Here is a 23,226-nt window from a genome sequence, read left to right on the forward strand (position 1 = left end):
TCTTATCTTATTAGTGCTGTATTTGACATTGCTCAGTGCAAAATACGACTAATTTAATCAAAACTTCATTATCTAATCACTGTTCAATAATAAGTTTTAATTCAATGATGGTCAACTAAACTAGTTAGTCAACACTGCCCCAATACAAGATATTCAGGACCTAAGAAAAGACAAGACAACACAGATAAAAGAAATAATCTTGTCTTGCTCCTTGGCTGTGTTTAAAGAGAGAAAGAGAGAAGTGTTATTATAAATGTTAACTGTTTGGCAGCACGCAATTAAATTATTTGTCTAAAATTTTTTTTCGAAATGTCGGAAACAAAAAAATTCTGATAAACACATTTTTTTTGCATGTTATCATCATCGGTGGTGATGTGACCATCATATTGGTATAAAGAGGTCAGCACTGCGGGAATTATGATATCAAATTAAAAAAAGGGGTTCTCGCCAGTAAAGACTGATAGTATATAGAATTATTGGCTACAGTCCGAGTACCCTAAGGGACTCCATGCTAAACAGTGATTTTTTTGAGGCAGCCGCTGTCAGACATGGACCATAGACGGCATCACAGCGGTTAAAAGAAGATAAAACTATCGAATAACACAGGACTTTTTTTAATGATTGATTTCAAATATTTTTAGAACCATATAAGCATTTTAAGTGAGCAATGGATTTTTTAATACATTGGGTAATGTGACTATTAAATCTTAGCTTATTGTCGAGCATAACCCCAAGGTTATTTACCTCCGTTTTCAGAGGAATGCGCACATTCGATATTTTTATTTCAACTAGTTGAGATAATCGATCAACGTCCGCATTGCTACAGATTTTTTTGGATTTAGATTTAGTAGTTAAGCTGCTCGGATTCTGTGACAAGGCACGTGGTGCAGAACCCACCGACCTTATCTACTGACGAACGCAAACGAATAGTCCCGTTCCCCTTTATTTTCATTCCGTAACCGGGGTCCCTTTAAAATACCGTCATGCGAAAATACTCCAAATTCGATTCGTTTGTATTTGTCTAAGGTCTCGCGCGAAAGCGTCCGAATAGGAACGCGATCTACGAACACAGATCCGACCTCAGAATTCCGTCTTTGGTTTGCCGATGCGAATAAATTTGTTGCGTGGAGTTTTACCGGCGCATCGGGAACTACAAATTTACGTCGTTTTTCTCGCCGGGAAAGCGATTTTGCAACGTCATCAAAGGAAATAAAATTAAATGAATAAGGATCGTCAAAACGATAAGCGTTAATTAATGAAATTTGAAATTTATTAGTGAGGCAAGATAATGCCCACGCTACCTCACTAACTAACAAGAAAAATTAATATGGTAAAACATTACTAAATAGAAGCCCAAGTTGGAAGGCGGTGGAGGGCACCTCGGTCGATCCCGGAAGGTGGTAGGTAGCCGCCATGTGATTCAAAAAAAGTAATCTTATTAACAGAAGGTTTCAACCTGAAAAGGAAATAAACAAATGAATCACGAACAATAATTTATTTCCTCCAAATTCCTGCTTGGCCAAGGGTTACCACATTAAATAGTGTAAACCGAGTAAAAAGGTACATAAAAGCATCTACCTGGAGGCAGGTGTGATTGCGTCAAATCTTATCTTTAAACCTATATCTATCTATATCTAATCTATATCTTTAAATTAAGAATATAAGTTCCGCATGCAGTTCTTAAAGAGAACAGGCCATTTATGGGAGGGCGCAGTACTTAAGCTATCCAAACCTGAAGCTCTCCAGAACGTTACCCCGGGCTCTGATATGGGATATGGGAAATCACAAATTAGTGACCCCTCTTATTGCGGTAGCACTACCGACTCAAAAAATAAATAGGTCACCCAAAAGAAAGCCTGCTAAAACCCGCCAAGCTTTACTAGCGACTGTACAAAATGCCGGACGATTAAACTACCAGTTTTATTAGAAAGGCTAAACGAGCACACAAAAATTGAGGAAAAACGTCACTCTTGCCAACCTGGTCGACGGTACGCCACCAGTAGAGCGAACAATTGAACTCTATCTGTGGCGGTAGCCGTATGGCCCGTGCCAGAGAATCGAGGTTGCATCAACGAGATCGAACTACCCGAACGCTATCTATGGTGGCGACAGGACGGCTAGTTCCAGAAAATCATGGAAGAATAGGTTAGGTAAACAAAAAAAAAGTGTATTAGGCCCCGTTCCTCTATTACTAGAGTATATGAGGAGACAGGTATTTCTCAGCGATCAATCCACTCAGTTTTTTCGTAAAATTCAAAAACTCAGTGCAAATTGCAACGGGGGACGCAGTTTTGTTTGGTTAGTTAGTTAGACAAAATACAGGATATTGGTCTTTAAATAACCCTAGACAAGTACACGAAATAAAAACCCGGGGGTATCAATAAATTAATATATGGTGTAGAGTCCGGAGTCATAGAATGGCATATTTTGGGTCCTACATTTACAGATCAAAAGTTAACTGGAGATCATCATTTGCAACTCTTAGAGGGCCAAATAGAACAATATATAGAAGACTTATCCCTAAATATATCAGCGCTGAATATATGGAAGCAAGACGGTGCCCCTCCTCACAATGTTGTGCAAGTTAAAAATTTTCTTAACATGGATTATCCCAGATAGGGAGCGACGGAACTATATATTGGCATTACAAAGCCTCTATATGAATCTGCTAACATGAAATTTGAATCTTGAATTTATGTTGATACGAATTCCACTACATTTTGGGGATCCCTATTTATTTTAATTACATTTTCTTAATAATCCTCTGAATAGAAAAGAAGACATGTATATGCTATAAACGAGTGGATCAATATTGGACCTTGCTTCGGCTCGTGGAATGACTATTTTTGCAGATGCACATTTTTCAGTTTCAAAGTACTGTATCGATTAGTTAAATAGTGCTTCGATAGAGTAGGAAAACAAGATGAGAAGAAAAGAGTTTAACTATTTGTAAAATAAAATTACGTGATTACGAATCAAACACGAACGGAAAAAATCGACCGAAAGTGATCGCCGTTTAAGTTCGGAGAAAAATCGTTCGCGATAAATAATCCGTATCAATTTTTCCGCAGCGAAAAAGGCTCGAATTACACGGCCCGCACTTATCTATCGGAATTCCACCGGGCCAGCGGAAGATTGATACTCAGAAAGCTGACCCCCCGATAAACAATGGCCCCGAAGTGACTAATGCTTTTACCTCGGCGGCGGCAGATTAAAACCAGCGGCGCGCGTCTCTTTGCCGACAATTTATAAAGATTTTCTTAGATGGTTCCTTGTGATCTGGGGTTTACCACGATTTTTATCCGTATCAGGGCAGAGTTACGCGGGACCTTTCGAACCACGATCTGTAAAAAGAGAAACTCATGCTATCTATAACGACACTTTCTTGGAAGTTTTTTTTTAGGTTAGGTTACGATCTCGCGTTATCGTGGTGCTTAGCATGACCCGGCATTAAAAGCAATAAAGGTACGGTAGTCGAACCACCGTGAGAGTTTAAATATAGACATAACGGACAGTTTTACGGACGTTTGAGAAATAGACGCCTCGCGTGACCGACGCCATTGGAAATAAATATTAAATGGAGGTAAACATTTCGTGTTTAAACGTCGATGCTCGAGGGTTATTTTATGCGTGCGACGGTCAGGTAATACCGTCAAGTTCACATTGTAAATTAAACTTTCCACTGTCATTATCTGGCAACACCGCCAGGGATCTCTTAAGTCAATTCGAAGTTACCCAAACTAAACAGACCGAAAGATCAATTTCACAATCGAATTAGAAAATAACAGACATTCTTAAACCTTACGCAATATATATACATAAAGTTTTGTGGAGGGGTATGTTTAATAAATACCGGTGTGTAAATGGCAACATCTTAAATTTGAATCCAAGTTGACCTGTGTTCGCTGTCCATTCACACCAGATCATCGGGTGCTTTGGTCACGCTTACACCTTCATATTCGAAAATGTCAACGTCGCTTCGATAACAGTTATCGAAAACCATCTGAAGACTTGATTTAGAAAGAAGAAGAAAGTACAAATGAAAACGAAAAAATCTACAGTAATGGCGAGCAAGACTACTGAATATCATCAGCAATTAAATCCCTTGCCATATTAATGAACGAACCACATAGCATGTTTGGCGAAACGTCAGCAAGACAGATCCAATACCCAAGGCAGGAAAAATTAGGTAATCTGTTTTTGTTTTTCTTCTAATGTGAATGTGATAACTGGTGTATTCCTCTTAATGTAGATTTTTCATATTTCTTTTGTATTCGTTACTTATAGTACCGTTGACTGATATTTCCCGGTAGTTATCGAGTCCCGAAGAGATAAATGATGCTTTCCTTGACCGGATAAAAAGATTAGCTTTTCTATGCTTTCGATGTCGTATTTGCTTTTCGCGACAAATCCCTTTTGACGAGTTGCTCCATTCATGTCACTTTAATGAGAAAACAAATACGAGAGACACGGACAGAGCAAGTGCCTAGGAGAACGGAGTTCTCAAGGTTCGAACATTAGCTGGAGCCTCTCGTGGGGAAACTTCCAACTAAATCTGATATTTCCATCACCTAATGACAGTGCCGCACAACACACAATAGGCGTATCGTTACCGTTCGATAAATCTTTTACGATCTCGATATGGACGGTGCGGGTCGGCGTATACCAAACCCGATAAAGAGTAGTCTATTTCGGGACAAGCGGAAACGTTTCAAACTAGGCATTACGTTAATATAGAGTTTCCGCGATTGCGGTCTATTGACGGACGAGTGTCCGCGCGATACGCCATTAGCTCTGATAAATTTGGCGTGTGATTGCGTGGCCGGTAACGCGTGGAATTTCTATACCGACCGAGTTTTGTCGCGTTTCCCGTGACAACGTCGTTAATCGAGCGCGGCCTTGACTATAAAAACTCTTACTGATCAATTACAGTGTTTTTAGTGTGGAAAAAGTTTACGATGTCGCAGTTCTTACGTCGGCAGCATAAAATATACAAAAAATATATTTTTAAATGTATTGTCATTTCGAAAATCTGGAACGAGGCGCTCCCCAGGGTAGTTTCTCAGCACCCCTAATTTTCTTGTCTTTTATACCTTAATTTATCACTATTGCGACGATATAACAATGTCGAAACAAGAAATGTCGTCTACCCCTTCTCGATAACATACAAACAATGCTTTCTGAATTAACTGAATGGTGCTAAGCTAAATAATATCATTATCCACTGCAATAGGACAGTTTGCCTGGAAATTTCAAGGATCAAACATTTTTTTATCTCTCGGTGCCGGCATATTGACTCTGTTTGTTTAAAACTCAACAAGAACTTCCTTGTGTTATGTTCTTTAAAGAACTTTTTGACTGCGAAGGCACCAGTAAAAGTTTACTACTTTTTAGTGTTCTCGACAATCTCCTATGATGCTGTTGTTTTTAATTGTGGACAAAAATCTAAAAGACCGTGAAAGTTGTACTTTTTTGGAATAAATTAAATTAAAACATATTGCCAATCGGATCAAACAGTGTTATAGGCCGTATCAAGAGTAACAATTTTTGTATTTACGGTTCATATGAAAATCGCTGATTCTCGCAGACGCGATGACGTCATTTACTATTACCACGTACTGCCTGGTTTCAAAAAACATGTATTTTCATTATCTATTGGAAAAAATCATATACGAGGAAACGTGGGAGATTCAGGGCTATAAAATCTATTTCGAACATTGTTTGAATCATATACAGGGTATGTAGTTGAAGTTGGGCGAGGATTAAAAACACAGTATACACAATAAATAAAATTAAATCGATTTTGCGAAATTCCATAGTGGTCCGCCGGAGCACGATAGGAAAACGTTGCGTTCTTTACCACAAGAAACGGCGAAGCTCTTTCTTTTTAAAATAAAAAGCTTCTTCTGGTTATGGATAGAATAGGCAAAGAAATGGAAGCCTTATTTACCACTTTAAGCTGGAATTTATTACTAATGACAGCTTATTAAGCACAGTAACTTTCGATTTAGACAGGCTTTGCTTTTATGTATCCGCGTGATGCTAAAACTAAACAAAATCCTCTGGCAAAATGGCCGTAAACAACTGTAACAGTATAAACCGTATTAACGTTCCGACGGGGTGGGGTCTCAGATGGTCCAAATTCCGCAATTCGGACATAAATTAAACTCGCGCGGCCTCCCCCTTCGTCCCCCTGCGCACATAAATCTGCACTCTATAAATAAATCGCGGAACGGGAGGAATAAAAAGGGAATACTCGGGATCGGGACGGGATAAACCACTCACCGCGTTCCCTTTGCAGGCGATTCTTTTGGTGCCGTCCAGGCCGCAGTCGGACGTTAATTCTACTGCGGTTTGTTCGGGGATGTAGAGCGCAGTCAGCGATGGTAGTTCGGTGAGTAAACATCCCTTGGGTCCCACCGCCCACGTAGGAACTACGGTTAGACATAAATTTCGCCGCTAAGTAAAGTAATAATATACGCCGGTGGTCGAGATATAAGCGTATAAGTTCGGGGGCACAAAAAAGATCGTCGCGCCGCTGTATTTAAGTGGCGTCGCATGCGTCAGAGATGAAAAAATGGCGCGGGAAGCGGAACCGGAGGTCGTTTCGGGGGTAAACAATAAAACTGCCGGACACTCCAGGCGGGTAAACAGAAATGGTGGACCGGTTTCCGAGGTCCACTTTTGGATAACTAAAATACAAGGATTTGTGTACAGGAACCGTTAGTCCTACAATTAAAAAAAAATATATATTTATAGGTAAATCAGCCAAGAGAAAAAGCTGTAAATTACTTTCAAGTTCTTAAAATGGCCGTTAGGTGGCGTAACCTCTACTGCAAAAGAGAAAAAAACGTTTTTTTTCAAAAATATTCCAAATGAACCTAACTTAATTTAGTTTTAAATAGTATTTATAGGGGCTTTGACTGGCATGTTCTGATAATTCTTCAGAAAAAGTAAACTTATATTATTTTAGGGCGTTTTGGTGTGGTAAACAGTTTGTTAATTTATAATTTTTTAAAGATGTTTGTAAATTTTTGGTGTAAAGTGTGAATTTACAAAGTTTGGACAAAATTTTGTAAAAAATGAATATTCCAATAATTGCTTAGGAAATTTCGAAAAAAAAAATATTTTTGACAGTTTTGTGAAAAAAATATCGACGACCTAAAATTTATACTTTTCTTATGAAATTACGTACAAAAAAAGAATAAATTTACAAATATTTAAAGAAATTTTGTAAAAAAGGGCGAAATACGGAAAAATTTTGTGAATTTGCAATGTTTTTAAAGAAAATCGGTATGAAATGTGTGAATTCGGTAACAATTTAGTTAATTTACATTATTTTTATTAAATGTGTGAATTTGGTAATAATTTTGTCGGAAATTTCGTAAAAAAAAAATAAAATTCATAAACTTTTCAGGCAATTTTGGACAAAAACATAGACCTAACCTAAAATTACGACTTTTTTTAAGAAATTGAAAAAATTATTATTTTTTAAAAAATGGGTGAGTTCACACTTTTTTGTAAAGAAAAGCAGAAACATTTGTAAATAAATTTGATACGAAACGTGTACATTTGGTGTGATGTGTAAACTTTCAAACTTTTAAAGAAATTTTATAAAAGAAAAAAAAATTTCCCATCTTTTAACGAAATTTTGTTAAAGAAACTTTTCAGGCAACCTTGTGAAAAAAAAATACCGAGGATAAACAATTCACACTTTTCTTACGAAATGTAAAGACAAAAATAATAAAAAAGTGTGAATTACGTTAAAGTTCTCGAACGCATATTTTTTGTGCAAAAGACTTGCAAGAAAGCGAAAATTCGCAAACTTTTTACGAAATTTTGCAAAAAAAAATAGATCTACCTAAAGTTTTCACTTTTCCTACGTAATTGAAAAAAAAAATTAAAAAATGTAAAAGGTTTGCGAATTCACACATTCTTGCGTAGAGAAACAAAAACGTACATTTTTAAAGAAGTTTGGTACGAAAGGCAATTTTGTGAAGAAAATATCGAGAATACAAAAGTCACGACTTTTTTTAAGGAAATTTAAAAAATTCCAAAAATTATAAAAAGTGTAAAAAGTTTGCGAGTGCACTTTTTTTGCAGAAAAAAAAGAGCGTAATTTCGCAAATTTTTACGAAATAAAAAAAAAGATCATCGCAAAATGACATATCAATATTGGTTTCAATTAGTAACTTGAAAATGTAGTCTTTTAATTTCGAAGGGAACTTCGACGTCTTAACAAACATGAATTTTTTTCAAGCGACGAAGTTAAGTGATTAAAATCAACTTTCGTATTGTTTCCCGCCGGATTTTTTCTACAAAGCGATATGATTATCGGTGCACCCTCCAGCGTTTCTCCAACGAGGGTATTAGGTTTCAACCCCGTTTCTCGTCTGGTACACACAAAGCGTCGTAATTCTCGCCTAACAAAGGGGTTAAAAGCGTTAAAAGCGCTTTACAAGTTCGGATAGCCCGGTAAAAGAAAAACACCGGCTTAATCTCCAGCTTTCTCGGGCGATTTTGTTACAAAATTTTCCAGGCCGCCATAAATTTCATTTATTTCGTTGTGCCGGCAAAAAAAATGGCGACTAACCGCCCCTCATTTAAAGTAAAATATTTTCAAGTGTGTCTGAACAAATTCCGACCGGTAATTACAAGTAATAAGTCGCTCGACGCGTAATTATTCACTATAACCGACCCGGCTTTTAATAATTTAAATAATTAATCATAAGTTTTAATTAAAGCCATAGCGGGCCGGCCCTAGCGCAAACAAAGAACTTTATAACGGATCTAGTGTCGCGTTCCAATAACTAACTGGCATGAATTAACCTCTCGACTAGGTTCGCTAATTAAATCGCATAAACAGGGTTATCCAATTAGTCTTGCAGTCGTCCTATATGTCGGACGCAGCTTCTGTAAAGTTTCCAACTTCCCGGACGAACCCGATTGGTGCCAGGAAGTCTGCGACGGGAACTACTCCCAATGTAGTGGGAAATTTCTTTTCCCGGTATTAGGTGTTAGGAACATGTACTGCTCCCTTTCTCTCTCTGTAGCTTTACGACCCGGCGTTTCTTCCCATCCGGCATCTCTTTCCACACTAGTCTAATTAGTACTGTACCGTATTGTTGTATTTCATTGGTGTCTTCTCTGCAATTCTTGCACGCATATGTCGTAATTGGTCCTAAAATCAAAACAGCATCGATTTGCAGCACGTATCCACGTAGTCATCCTATTGTCTGATGTGATGGTAGCTCGCAAGTCTTCAATGTTATATTTGACCATTTTGAACTATTTATTATTGTTATTTTTATTTTCGCACCATGCTTGCAGGGAGATGTTGCATGCATCTCCCTGCCCCAGAAGACTGAGGTTTTTCTCCAGCTCTGGTTGCACTTCTCGATTTTGTGCGGTATGTTGTTGCCTAAGAAAGGGCTGCTGGCATAAATTTTGGTAACTGTTGATCGAGTGCATGGAGAAGCCATTATTAATGTTCACTGCTAAAATTCTCTGCATTTAAGGGTATGAAGAAAAGGTATGAATAATAATGGAATGATGACGATGACTGAAACTAGTATGAATTGTGATATCACCTTTTCTAAAGAAGCTGTAAAGATCTCTGCCATAAGAGGGGAAAGGTTGGTACGTCTGAGAGAAAAACTTTAAATTTTATTTTAAAACCACGTATGAATATAACACTCTGGGGAAAAGATTCTTCGCATGGAATCACAAGGAATGTTGGGGAACTCGAGGGTCTTATATCATTAGCGTGGACGTCCCCAAATTAACGTTCCAATCTAACGGAGATGTTGCCTTTAAAAATACATATTTTACTAGAACTCTATAAAGTATGTTGTTTGATCGGTTGCATAGCAATTAAGTAAACCATAACATACTTTTGGATGAAACCTGCCTGCAGTAGGATAGGTTCTTATCTGAATAACAGCCAATGATAATCACAACAAAATTAAGTCAAAAAAGAGACACCACGACCGCTTTGCTTTATTATCTGCGTAAATAAAATTTTTGAATGTTGTCGTGACAAATGGAAGCAAAAATGTGATGTAAATGCAAAAGTAGACTAAAATCTAAATTGTGACGATTTTAGACAAATTTCAAGAAAACATTAACAAGAAAGCAATTGATTAATGTTTATGTAGTCCTTCATCCGTTTTCACGAATTGAGCAATTTATTCAAATTTTTTCCAATAACTTTGTAAAGATTTCATTATCGAGTTGAGTGAAGTTTTCCATTTCCCTCATTTTCGCTTCCTATCTCATTCAAATACCCGCTTAATTGTAATTGTAATTAATAATACGCGACGATCAAAGGTGAAGTTAACCTCATTACCTCGAAACGTGAGACTTGACCTCACAAAATAAAATTCCCCTCTTTGCGTCTTGACTTTGGTGTCTGATCGCATAAACCCAGCCGCGTTTACAGTTCGGTGAGCAAGCCAAACCCGTTTGACGAGACTTACTCTCCAATTCGCAGATAAAGGCCGCTATCTCGGGCCCCCCGCAGGGCAAAGGTCGCCACAGAAAGTCCGCCGCCGGGTCCATGATGGCGCAAAGGGAGTCTCCTTGTCCTCCGGCGGGCAGAGCCTCTTGCCAGTGTCCTTCTCCCGTCAGTGGTCGATAGTCGCTGAAAACAGAAATTATTTTCCATACGAATGGCCGACTCGCTTGGAATTCTTGGAAAGTTCGCACTCGCAATACGTTGTCGAAGTGATATGTCTAGAACATAACCTCACATGCGTCGAAACCTTTTGTTAGGAGAGGATACGAATTTTATGAGATTTGAGAGGGCAGCTGATCAGCGGTTCGGTTTGTTGCGGAGCGCGACAGAGTGATAACAGCGCCGTTATGGCAGTTTAGAAAACTAAAATCGCGGATAAAGTATCTCGCACGAAAAGAAGAAAAGGTTAATCTCCGATTGGTTGGCCATTGCTGAACTTTACATCAGAACCTGTAAAAAATATAAAAAAAACTTACAGACAAAAGTTGTTTGGGTTTGTTTATATCTATATTGTTAAATATACGGCATTTTTATATTTTCGCGACTTGTAGCAAATATTTTGTTTTGTAATTGTAATTGTATTGAAAGCTTTTATAAATTTTAATAAATTTGGTTACGATCTCCTTATACGAGATAAGATAAATAAAGCTAGGGTGATCAGAAACTAATATGAAAATTTTAAATGTAAAACTTGTTAGCTCATTTTTTTCATTTTTTAAAACTAATGTTACTGCTTCATGCGAATTGAGTAACTAATATTTGACAGTATTATGCCCCCTAAATTAGTAGTTTTTTTTCTAGTATTAATTTAATTGAAAAAAATCTAAAGAAATATAGTAAGCAAAACCAATTAAAAATAAAAAAAAATATTTTTTTTATAAAATGGTTCTATTAATTGTCTAATTTCAACGGACCCGTTTAAATTTTTACATTTTTCATTCAGCTCTAGATGTTTTGTATGTTTTTGATAAAATATGTCCCATTTTTAGAAATTAAACAAATATTAGAAAAAGTGTCTCTTTCAGTAAACCACGAAAGTGCAAAATTTCAAAAGAATCGGATTTCTCACGTTTTTTTTGTATTCGTCAAAGTTGATGCATGCATTGAATGACTTAAATGAGAACGTTCTCTATAGTTTCCTTAAAAATTTATGATACTCAGGCTAAAAATAAAAAAAGTTGTAATTAGTTATACACCCAGAATAGCAGACGAAGCCCGTAACTAAGTGACGATAACACCCCGCTGACTTCACGATAAAAGAATTATATATTCGCTTGTTATATTGTAAATGTACTCTTTATGTCACTTTCTGTGTTAATAAATGATTTTAAAAATGTTCTCCTATATTAGAAATCTTTAAGTAATTGTTCAAGTTTTAATTTCACTTTTGTACCTAAATGGATTTAACAACATAATTATACTAATTCTTTAACTAAACTTTTGTTTGTTTAGCGCTCCACCACAATCTTCCAATAGCAACGAAGCCGAAAGCAATCCCACATATGCCACGTGTCAAAAGTTCAAAAGAAGTATAAAAAAATCTCTCAACATCTTCGTCAAAGGAGTTTAGAGCATTCCAGGCATATGCGGCAAAGAGTACATTAGACAGACCGGACGTAAAATATCTAGTCGCAAAAAACATGAAAAACCTTGAGACACAATGACGACACCGGACATAAAATTTTATTCGACAAAACTAAAATTCTTGCATGTAATCAATTCTTCTAAATCCGGGGGTCTATAGAAATCTATGAATCCTAACCGCGACTGAGGTTATTACTTTTCACCAATACCAGTAATTATCTGCATGCTGTTATTAATATTATTTTTTAAGATTTTTTCAAAAGTTGAGACGTTTAGGACACATGTGCATATTGTTTAAGTTTTAAGTTTAAGTTTAATTGAATTTACTCAAATTTTGGTTAAGCTTCTGGCCGTCGTGCCCCACTCTGCCCTATTTATAGTATTATATATAATAATTATAATTATTTATTAAAAAGTATTTTTAAGTATATTTAATTTAAAATTTGTTATTGGTATGTATAAGATTTACCCCTGGTATTATGCAAAGGGCTGGAATTGTACAAATAACCAGAATTTATGGTTATTAGGAGAAAAAACGAAAAACAAAATCTGGTTAATTTTTGAGGTGGGCCTCCTTGGGGGGCCGGCTTGCCCCGCCCTTTCCTACATGAAAATAAAGACAACTTACTCGATAAGAAACAGAAATAACTTACACGAAAAGAATTTAATAACTAGGGCTTTAAAAATCACCTCATAATTAGACAAAGAGAAATTCAAAAAATGTTTTAAATTTTTTTATATATATGTTTTAAAGTTTAGATATAATGCTATTTTTACTGCCAAAATTTTCCTTTGTTACTGTCGAAAAATCGATGAAATTACCATTTACCATTTTCAAAAAATTCTTGGACCAGGAAACGTGGAAGATCCAGGGCTATAACCTCAACTTCGAGCGTTGTTTGAATAATGTACAGGGTGTCTCGTTTATGGGCAAAAAATCTAAAAGATCCTAAAAATTTCCGCGTTTTACCGTTACAGATATTTGAACACTATCGTAAACTGTGTCGTCAATTATACAGGGCGCGGGATATATGAAAAAATATGGAATATTGGTATTAGTGTCCACTCTACTTCACTCTACGTCCTTTTTAATTGCAGAAACAGCATTAATCAAAATTCCTTTAGAATAGAAATTTTTGTGCAATTTGCGATAATAAAAATAATAATTTTAATTTTTCATATCGTTGATCTTAACGGGACATCCGGTATATTATGTTTGAAGTTTCTGCGACGTTTTTTTCGTTTATCCGGGCAAGCAAATTCTTAAATCCGGAACACGCCCGCTCCGGGACAAGCTTGCTTTAACAAATTTTTTAATTCCCGCGAAATAATCCGAAATGAATATTCTCGACTTTAATTGGATATTCCCGGCTTTAGAAAAAATGTCCGAATGGTTTTTGTTTTCGCTAGATTTTCCGGGAGTGTGCGTTTTTAATTAAAATCCGGGTTTTATTAAAATGTATTTTTGGGCGCGGCCTTGCGTAAACGTCGCTATCGGCTAACCCACGCAAAAAAAAAATGAATATAACGGATGTAATCGGGAATAAAACGCCGAAAAGCGGGCACTTGGATATCCGTTTTCATTTTCGGGAAAGTAAACTTTGTTTGCGCGAGGAAAACAAAACGAAAACTGTTTTTGCCCGCGCGGGGCTAACAAAAGCGTCCATTTCGATCGCGCGTCCTGAAAACACACTCCGCAGTTTCCCGGATTGATTGGAAACCCGTGACGTTTTGTTTTTTTTTTTCAAAAACCTCAGCGCGGTTTTATTTCAGAACCGGCAAAAAATATCATTATAAGCGAAGTCGCTGACGTTTCGCCAATCATCCTGTTGGCTTCTTCGGAGCTTAACCTCAAAAATTAACCATTTTTTTTTTCCTTTTTTACGATTATAATTTAGAAAATGACACTGAAAATGCTAAACTGCACAAAAATTTCTATTATTAATTATGGTTTTATTTGTGTTGTGTTACGTTTGAAATTTGAGACACCCGGTAAACTCATGTTGATGGCAAAATACGAAAGCGTGGAAAAAAAGGAACGACGCACCGACAGAAAAAATGGCAGCGCGATAAGCCGTGACCGCGGTGATCGCTCTAGGTTGCTTAGTGAACAGAAAAGTTATTCTGGCGTTTTACGGATTTTTCACTTTGCATCCCGCTTTGGCGACTTTTGTGGTACTCTGGTTATTTTAAGAAGTTCCAAAGCTTATCTTGAATAGATATTGGGTTTTGTAGAGAAGCGTCTCGTGTTTTGGGTTTGTTTTTTGTGCTGATACGAGGTAAGTTCTCTTTTTATTGTGTGCGTAGTTCTCGGTAGTTGTTCTGATCGTTTTTTTTTTTGGACAATTTATTTTAACTCATTTATAAAGGAAAAAAAAAGGTCAATTTCCTTTACAGTAAAAGCATAATGATTTACTTTCAAAATTTAAACTCTTGAGATAAATAAGATAAATTAATTGAAATTAAAAACCAATAAAAAATAAAATTGTAGTTGTAGAATCTTTATCAATTCCTATCACTTCTTGATTTTTTTTTTCTTTTCCATTCTTAGGCGTTTTTTTTTCTTTTTTTTTGGGCAATTTGCTTTTTGTGGCCCCGGACGGATACGAGAAACAGAAGGTTGCTATTTATCCGGAAAAGGCCATGTATTGGTTGATATTATAATAGTACGCCTAGAACATCCGGAAAATTGGGAAGAGCAAACGCCTTAGTTTCGGGAATCTTCGGAATTAACCTGAGAGTTCTACACCGACGTCCGTACTCCAGATAAGTACCACGTAGTGGAATTTGTTTTTTTATTTTCGCATACACGTAAAGGAAATAAAGCGATTCGACAAAAAGGACTGGTGTAGTGCCCAACTTAAGTTTTATTGCGAATTCTATAATTTTGTTTGTACATCTAAGATATTACCTGAACGATGAGTTGAAAAGAGGAAGAGTTTTTCTGTCGTTAAGGGGTTACCCTCTTTTTATACTCGTCTATACTCTCGAGAGATTATTTACGCTGTAGGAAAATAAAACGTGTAAAGTTGTTTAATGTAATTACATATTGCGATCTTGTATACCGATCCCAGTGCGGCGGATAACTCTTCCCCCCATTTCGACATTAAATCGAATAACTGAATGTCATGGAGTGTTTTTGTTCCTTTTTTTTTGTAATAACCGTAGCTAATGTCACCAGTGCGAATTAGGTTTGGTGATGTCAGTGTTTTAGGGGTATATAAGTAAAGAAATCACCTGGCGCCCTATAAAAAAAAATACTCTTTAGAAGTTGGTACTTAAATCGTGAATTTACCCACTCCCGCTCCGGCTGTAGCTGAGCGGCGCATACCTCTCAAATGTTACCTGGATGGTGATACGGCCACTGGGAAAAAAAAAAGGCAAATAGGAACAATATTTCTCGTTATAGGTAACAGCTGCTTGCTCTATTTCTGCAAGAAAGGGGACGTAGAGTAAAGTAGAGGGGACATTTATTCGACATTTATAACGAAGGAAAGTTTCGCCAAGAAAAATAGCATCATACCATATCTAAACTTTTAAAAAAATATAAACACAAAAACGTTAAATAAAACGAAGAAATAAAAGTGAAATAACCAGCAAACATTTGATGTCGGCAACGATTTAAAACATTTTTTGAATTTCTCTTTTTTCTCTTACTAATTATTCTTTTTTTTTCTATTTCTCCATTCTGATTTCTATTTCTTATCGAGTAAGTTGTCTTTATTTTTATGTAGGGAAGGTCCACCTCAAAAATTAACCAAATTTTATTTTTCGTTTTTTCTTCTAATAATTATAAATTGTGGTTTAGCCCTTTGCGTAATACCAGGGGTAAAACGGGAGGCTTCAAAATTCCAAAAAAAAGCTATTCCCAATTACTATTATTATAAGTGTTATTTTTTGGATAATTGTATGAATTTAATCCATAGAAAAATGGTTACTAATCAGTAACGTTTATTTTTTATTAAATACTTTTTAATAAATAATTATAATTGTTAACAACATAAATCGGGGAGAGTGGGACACGACCCCCAGAAGCTTAGCCAAAAATTGGAGAAAGTTAGGCAAAAATAAATCGACTTGATGGTTAAAAGCAACAGAAAAAAAGCTTAAGTGGACCGCCTACCGCCCCCTCCCATATATAAATATTAATAACTAATACTTTAAGTCGCTAAATACCAGTCAGAATGGAAATTATTTCATATCTAAAAAATCTTTCTGCCCGGCTCTAGGGGTCGTAAGTTGTATATTATGCTATTATATATTCGGCTCCATACATTAAAAGTTTCTCCAAATACCCCTTATTTGGAGAAATTTTTAATATTGACGTAGCAAAATATGAACTACTAAGTTTTTTAATCTGTCTTCTATTAAAGTCCTCCCAAGTTTTCCCAGGGATTCCAATGGTCATAGAGTCATAATATTGAATTTTACACCATTTAGATACTGAGAATTGTGAGCCATACTCAGGTATACAGAATAAAAATTCCCTTTACATAACTTAATGTCTCTATTTTCTGCTTGAGTAATTTCATTCGAGTGCCACGTTTTTTTTTCGGTTTCATTCTGTTTATTTACTATTTTTTAAAAATTTTATACAGTGTGTGCAACTCTGCATCAAATATATAGAATGTTGCGCTCAAATCTTTTAGATAATTAATTTAATTTTGTAAGTACTGAGAAAATATCAATGCAAACTTAGCAAAATTTCTATCCAATTACTGAAACAAAGTTCGATGACGTAATCGTTCGTCAGGATACATGTTCAAATACATTTCCGATATCTTGACACCGTTTCAACTATTTTTATATTAAAGTTTTACCATATCTCATTTTTCTTAATAGGTAAAGTCCATGTTTAATGACACGGTAATGCACCAGATATTAATATGAAAATTCATACCTTACTGTGGCATAGAATTTTTTGTTCCATATTTCGAATTTGTGGGAGTACAACAAAAGCTAATAATACACGCTATTCAACATTGCAAATATCCAATATGGCGACCATACGAACAAATAAAGTTGACGATGATTTGAGAAAAAAGAAATGTCGTAATAGATTTTTGACCTGGCCTGGAAGCCTAAAAAGTTCTAAATCATAACAATGGCTTGAATTTCAAAACTGAGCATTATCGAACTCACCGATACGCAACTTTGATGTAATTTAAGTCACCCTGTATAGTTAATAAAGCTAATATCTTTAATACTTTTTTTACAATACCTTCAAAGCGCACAAAATTACAAAATATGTTGCCACTGTTCATTTAATTTGTTATTATCACATATTTATTAATTAATAATTATGTTTACTCAACTAAACCAAAAAACTAATCAGCATTTCTTCTTGACAGTCGATTACGACGAACTGGTCTGGTTTAAATTAAAAAAATCCCAAATACTTCGTTACTGAGTCACCCTGTATATAAACTAAAATTTTTCATGAATAGAATGATATGAGAAATCACACAAAGTTACTATATTGAAAAAATATACAATAAAAAGTTAAATTATCCGGATGAAAATAATTCGGCTTTTTTACAGTCTTTGCTGCGATGATGACGATAATTATCTATTTTTCTCCTGCAAGGCAAACGTGAGACTTAACAACAACATTGGTCTTAGGAGAATCCACAATCAAGTAATAATAATTTCCAAAACCATTTTTTACTCGATCATAAAAAATATAAAAATCCCACGTTTAAGTAGAGAGTCTAAGAAGGTTCAATACCAACACGCATTATGACGTTACCAGCACCACCTAGAATTTTATTCTTAATACTCTTTAGCTTTGGAAAGCACCTTTACGTATCAGAACATTAAAAAAGCTTCCTTTTGGTAAGCGTCTTTCCGAATTTGCCTAATTCTCTTCTTTGACGTATTCCGGACCAAAAAATTTTCCATCTACAACCGCGTCTGGTTTTTAGCAAAGCCGACTACGCGTAATTTCATTTCGGTCTGATTTCGGATTCACTCCCCAAACGAACACTCGGAAACACGCAATTGGCCGTTTCACGCAGGTAACTCCGAACGCACAGGAAACGCACAAAGGCGATTGAAATTTTACGCCACCCTTTTTCCCTTTTTTCGCTGCTGTCACTCGAGAACTGGGGATTTTTAAAAAGTTCACTTTAATAGATTCTAATGGAAGATAATTCGGCGAAGTAGCGGATTCAATTACGAGTTAAATTGCTTTATCTTGTTCCAGAGAAAGTTCTTCCGAGATGCATACATTAGGTAAATCAAATATTTGCCAGCGAAGGCGACAAATCCTATCTGACGCCGACGGAGCGAAATGAATTTTCGCTAAATTTCTGTAAGACAATATATGTCGGCGACGAATATGTTGGAAGTATATAGCATGAGCTAAAGTAAGGATCCTTCGGCGCTAGAAGCAGGTAAGTTTGGCTGTCGCCACAATAAAGCAACATTTATATGTCTGGAAATATTATGCTATAGTGCTAGCTAGGTATATCACCCATTTGTGGATAGTGAGTAATCTGTGTTCGTCAATAACTCATTTTTTGATAACTCGAACTGATTCTTCAAATCGCTGCTGTAAAAATTGTTTGGCTGTATTATAGATAGTATTTTGGTACATGAAGAACATGGTGTTAAGATGAGGCAGATGGATAAAAGTGACAGAAGAAGAAGCAATGAAATTAGAAAAATATGTGAGGTGCCGGCTATAGTAAGATAGATCAAAACCAAACGAAGAGCATGTAGAGACCATGTTAAATGCCTAGAGCTTCCGGAAGAGTCAGTTTGACATCGGAGACTCAATTTAGGCTGCCTCTTAGAAAAAAGAAGCTTTAGTTTAAAAAGGAGCAACAGTTGAACAGGAAAACTTTTCAAGTGAGAATTTGGGGATTTATCAATATCGAGTACTATGCATAATTATTGGACCGACTGAGCAAAAAAAATAAAAAAAACGACATTTGGCGAAATGAAAAATGATGTTTTACCATGGCAATGCACTAGAACATTCTGCAATAGTTGCATCAGCCAAAACTTACGAATTATGGTTGGAGTTGCTTGCTCATCCAACTTATTCACCCCACTTAGCACTCAGCGACTATTTGGTTAGTTTCTAAATATAAATAAATAAATAATTTTCACAGAACTTGATCAAAACCTCATTGTGCCAAACTAAAAGAAACCTACCTCCACGTAAAGTTAGGCTTTTCTCGAGTCATGGACAGCCCAATCCACACCTTATCCCTGATATCCAATTCCTTTAGGTACGCCCTGATTGCGTCGTACTGGGAGGAAGTGTCAGCTGCAACAAAAACAATCGTTTGAACAATATCAAGGTAGTTACTATAGATCCTAATGAATACTAAAAATCAAAATATGTGAGAAACTGAAATGGGTTATCAGGCTGGATCTTGTTTGCACACCTACCGCGAGGTGCTACATTGTAGCCAAATTTTCGGTTGTTATTTTTGGTTTTTGCATTGCCATTGTTGGGATTATGGTGAAATATGCTACAAGCTACAAGCGCTGATGTCATGACCAATGATAGCGCGAATAGCGAATTGGAGCCGATAATCAAATTTCTTAAAGCTTAAGCAAAAATTCGTTTCGTTATTCGGAGTGCTTTCAAAATTTTCAGGCGATCAGGTCGGTTCGGAATGAAAAATTAAATGCGATCGTAGTGGTTTGAAATTTCGCAAAATGATCGTAGCGAGATCAAATGTTACACAGAAGTGGAAACTAGAAAAGCAACTAAACAACAATTTCTTTACAATGTTATGTTACGTCTGGTTAGGTTAATTAACTTTTCTATTAAATGATATAGAGATTCGGTCGGGACGCGGTATTATAAATTTATGAATTTATGCAACAAGTTGCACAAGTTTGCGCATAATGGGGTATCGTATATTCCGCGGTATCGATAAATTGGTTATGAATGGCGGAAAACCTATACCTACATACATTTACATAATGTTTGTTATATAATATTCTCTCCGATCGGTATTGCCGATAAATATGTATGAAGGTAAGGCGGCAAGCTTTTTACATTAAACTGATTTAGGAAAGGTTATAATAGTCCCTACTTTAAAGTTTCACAGGGATAAGCATTGGGTCCCTTGAATGAATTTAATTTTGAGAAAAACAGAGATAACTTTACAATAGAGGCTCATTTATCTTTCGATTATTATTATTAAATGATTGATTCCTATAAACTTTCTGTTTCTATCGAATGGGGTGATATTTGGTACACATTTGTTACCACAGAAGAATATACAGAACATCATGCATAAACCTTAGTTTATGTTCTTCCACCAATCACCTGTTGACGTAATATACGAAAGTACGTATCGCCAGTTAAATTTTGGTGAAAGAAAAACAATACTACTACAATAATAGTGGTTTTTATAGTTAATAACGAAATTCGAATTTTCATCACACATTTGTTTTTTGCTAATATTGGTGGCGCAGTGATTTTGAATACTGTTCGACCTGCAAATATTTGAAGTGCACCTAATATCATTATTAGTATTGTAGTTGTGCAATTAATAAAAATATTACGCTGCAACCAATTGAATGGTACAATTGTATATTCCATAACGCATATTTGTTAGGTAGCCTGTCTTATAAATAAATGAACGAATAAACTGTCCATTCAACTTTGCGCCCGATAAAAAAACACAGATTTAACTTTCAGCCGTTAGAGTGTTATTAATTGCAATTTTAAAAGTTCGCCGGTACGGTTTCGCGGGTAGCGGGGAGCGAATATATTTTACTCGACGCGTCACGACGAATGGAAAGATACGAACGAGCTGTATTCGTGTCTGCGGCGCTTATGAAAGCCTGTTTGGAAGCAGGGCGTTTTATTCAAGCCCGCAACTCATTTAATAAACTTTTTAAATCCCGTCGACGGCGAATGTTTTATGACGTGTTTGTCTGCTGTCATCGCTGAAATTTTAGTGCTCGTATCAACTACACGGTGGAAACGTGTTTTGAGAGAAGTTTGCATACGTTGGCGAGACGGATCTGGAATAAAATGTGAGGATCTGTCTTAGAATAGAATATTTATTATTTCTAATTCATGAAGTTTACACAAATGAAGAACGACAAATTAAAAAGATTATCAATATATAGCACAATTAAAAAAAAGGAAACCAAGAAGCACTGAAGTTGCAGAGAGGTACATAATAGAATGGGAGGCTATTGTATACTTTGCTAAAGGAAATGGACGAAAACTAATGTAGGTGTCTGGGAGGTGGAGTTTTTCGATAATATGTATCTTAAAAAAATCTTTGTAACTTTTGATTATGGAAAGTTTTCGGTTGCTATGAATACACGTGCAGATAATTTTTATAGACAATATTTAATGGCTTAGATATAATGAATGAAAACTATACATTACTATTTTACTTTTTTTTTTTAATTTACCTTTTGGATGGCCTAATCTCTAAATTTGATGAATCGAAAAGTGGTCATTAACTTAAGGTTAGATTTATTGTCATAAAATAGATATGCCAAATGAAATATATCTTCTGGTTGGTCCTGGAACCGCTATAGTTTCTCTACTAACACCTCAAACCCATGGAGACCAGAAGATAGATTATACATTTAAGATTGATTTCTTGAGGAACGAGGATTAAAAGAAATTATGTTTCTTGTTTACATACTCTTTCTTAAAAAAAAAACAAACATTTGGGATATAAAATAAAATTATAGTTGTCAACTTTATAATTCTATACCGCTCCTGTAATAAAATCAATTCTCACTCAGCGTTTTATTTGTTTTGTTTCATATGCATCAGGGCTGCCAAACGTGGGTTTAGCAGTATCCAGTGTATCTAGGTATAACCCTGGATTGCTATAAAATGGGACACTACTAATAGTAACCAAAAGAATACATTCAGACGCTGATTGAATAACAGCTTAGTTGTAGACTACGTGGTTGGGAAGAATAAAGGTTTGTCATACAAGTTCTTTAGAAGAAGGAGGATGAAAAGGGCGTTATCAGAAAAGAGCCTATTTTAGAATGTTCGAAGCATTCAGGGATATCGCTAATGTAAATCAAAAGAAGCAGGGGTCCCAAAATTGATCCCTGTGGAACCTCAGCCCATTCTCATTGCAGTGGTGGTTGATTTATTGGTCAGGTGGGAAAGCTGACATTGAAGAAGCTAGTCTACCTATTTCCCTATTTTCGTTACCTTGGAAATTTAGAATGACTTGCATCTGTTTCAAGTGGTCAACAAAGCAATAACTCGTCAGGTACAGCTTCTAGTGTTAGATTTAGGAATTTAGAAGAAATTCCAACGTAACCCGCAGAGTTCTTAGACTTTAGAGCTTTAGCTGTAGCGATTACCCCATCTTTACTAGTAGGATTCATAAAAAAGTTCGTCGGAATTGAAAAAAATGTACTTTATGTGCTTTCATTGTTTTCCGGTAACCAAAAAACCGTTAATTACTAAAGCGACCACGCCCCCCCACCCCCCGACCCGTTCATTAAACTGCGACAATGGACGGCAATCAATTTCCCGTGCTTTCATTTTTGTTGTTGTTCGCGAAATTTCCAAAGGATCTTCGCCCGTATAAATATTTTTATGGGACAAAAAAACACACCACACCTCCCGCACCCCTTTCATCACGCTAATGGGGACGCATTTTTCGGTGCAACGTCATCCCGTTTCTACCCGGTAAGAACAAAAACCGTTGCAGGGAAAAAGTACCAAAACGCTTCGCTTTTATGTTTTTTAAAGACAACGGGCATTTTTTTCCACGGCAACTAATGGTTCACTTCGGCGGATTCATTCATCATTTTTCCTTATCGAGGAGGGTCAGAGGGCCGGAAAAGTCGCTTAGAGTCGCGCCAGATGTGCCGTTCCGGAAGGTATTCGAGTTTTTCGTCGAAAATGCAAAATCGTAGTTTCGTCGCCAAACTTTTACTCTGCTCTGCATTTCTCGTCTATTCGGAGGATTGTGTTGTTGTTGCGAACTCTTTCGGATAGAATTGGAAGATTTTGGATTTCGGTTTGAAAAAATTCGTATTTTTCGTACCTTTTAGTTTCACGACTAAGTCAACGTATGCAAACGAGCTTAACGTTTAAGAAGCGCCATCAGCCTGGCTAGTTTGAACGCTGAAGGTACTTAGCAACAGGAACATAAAGT

At 36.1% G+C, this 23,226-nt stretch overlaps 1 protein-coding gene across 2 annotated transcripts in view; it reads right to left on the reverse strand.

Annotated features, from left to right (window-relative positions):
* The window catches only part of LOC132696706 (uncharacterized), a 142,339-nt gene that overhangs the window by 10,015 nt on the left and 109,098 nt on the right, over positions 1–23,226 (reverse strand). For both annotated transcript variants that reach the window (XM_060661690.1, XM_060661691.1), the window contains exons 3-5: positions 19,262–19,376; positions 10,479–10,642; positions 6,286–6,434 (exon numbers count right to left, since the gene is read on the reverse strand). In XM_060661690.1, coding sequence (XP_060517673.1) covers positions 6,286–6,434; positions 10,479–10,642; positions 19,262–19,376 — 428 coding nt within the window. The remainder of the gene's footprint in view (positions 1–6,285; positions 6,435–10,478; positions 10,643–19,261; positions 19,377–23,226) is intronic.

Source organism: Cylas formicarius, unplaced genomic scaffold (assembly GCF_029955315.1).
Source record: "Cylas formicarius isolate icCylForm1 unplaced genomic scaffold, icCylForm1.1 PGA_scaffold_1__22_contigs__length_36826433, whole genome shotgun sequence".
Classification (NCBI taxonomy): Eukaryota; Metazoa; Arthropoda; class Insecta; order Coleoptera; family Brentidae; genus Cylas; species Cylas formicarius.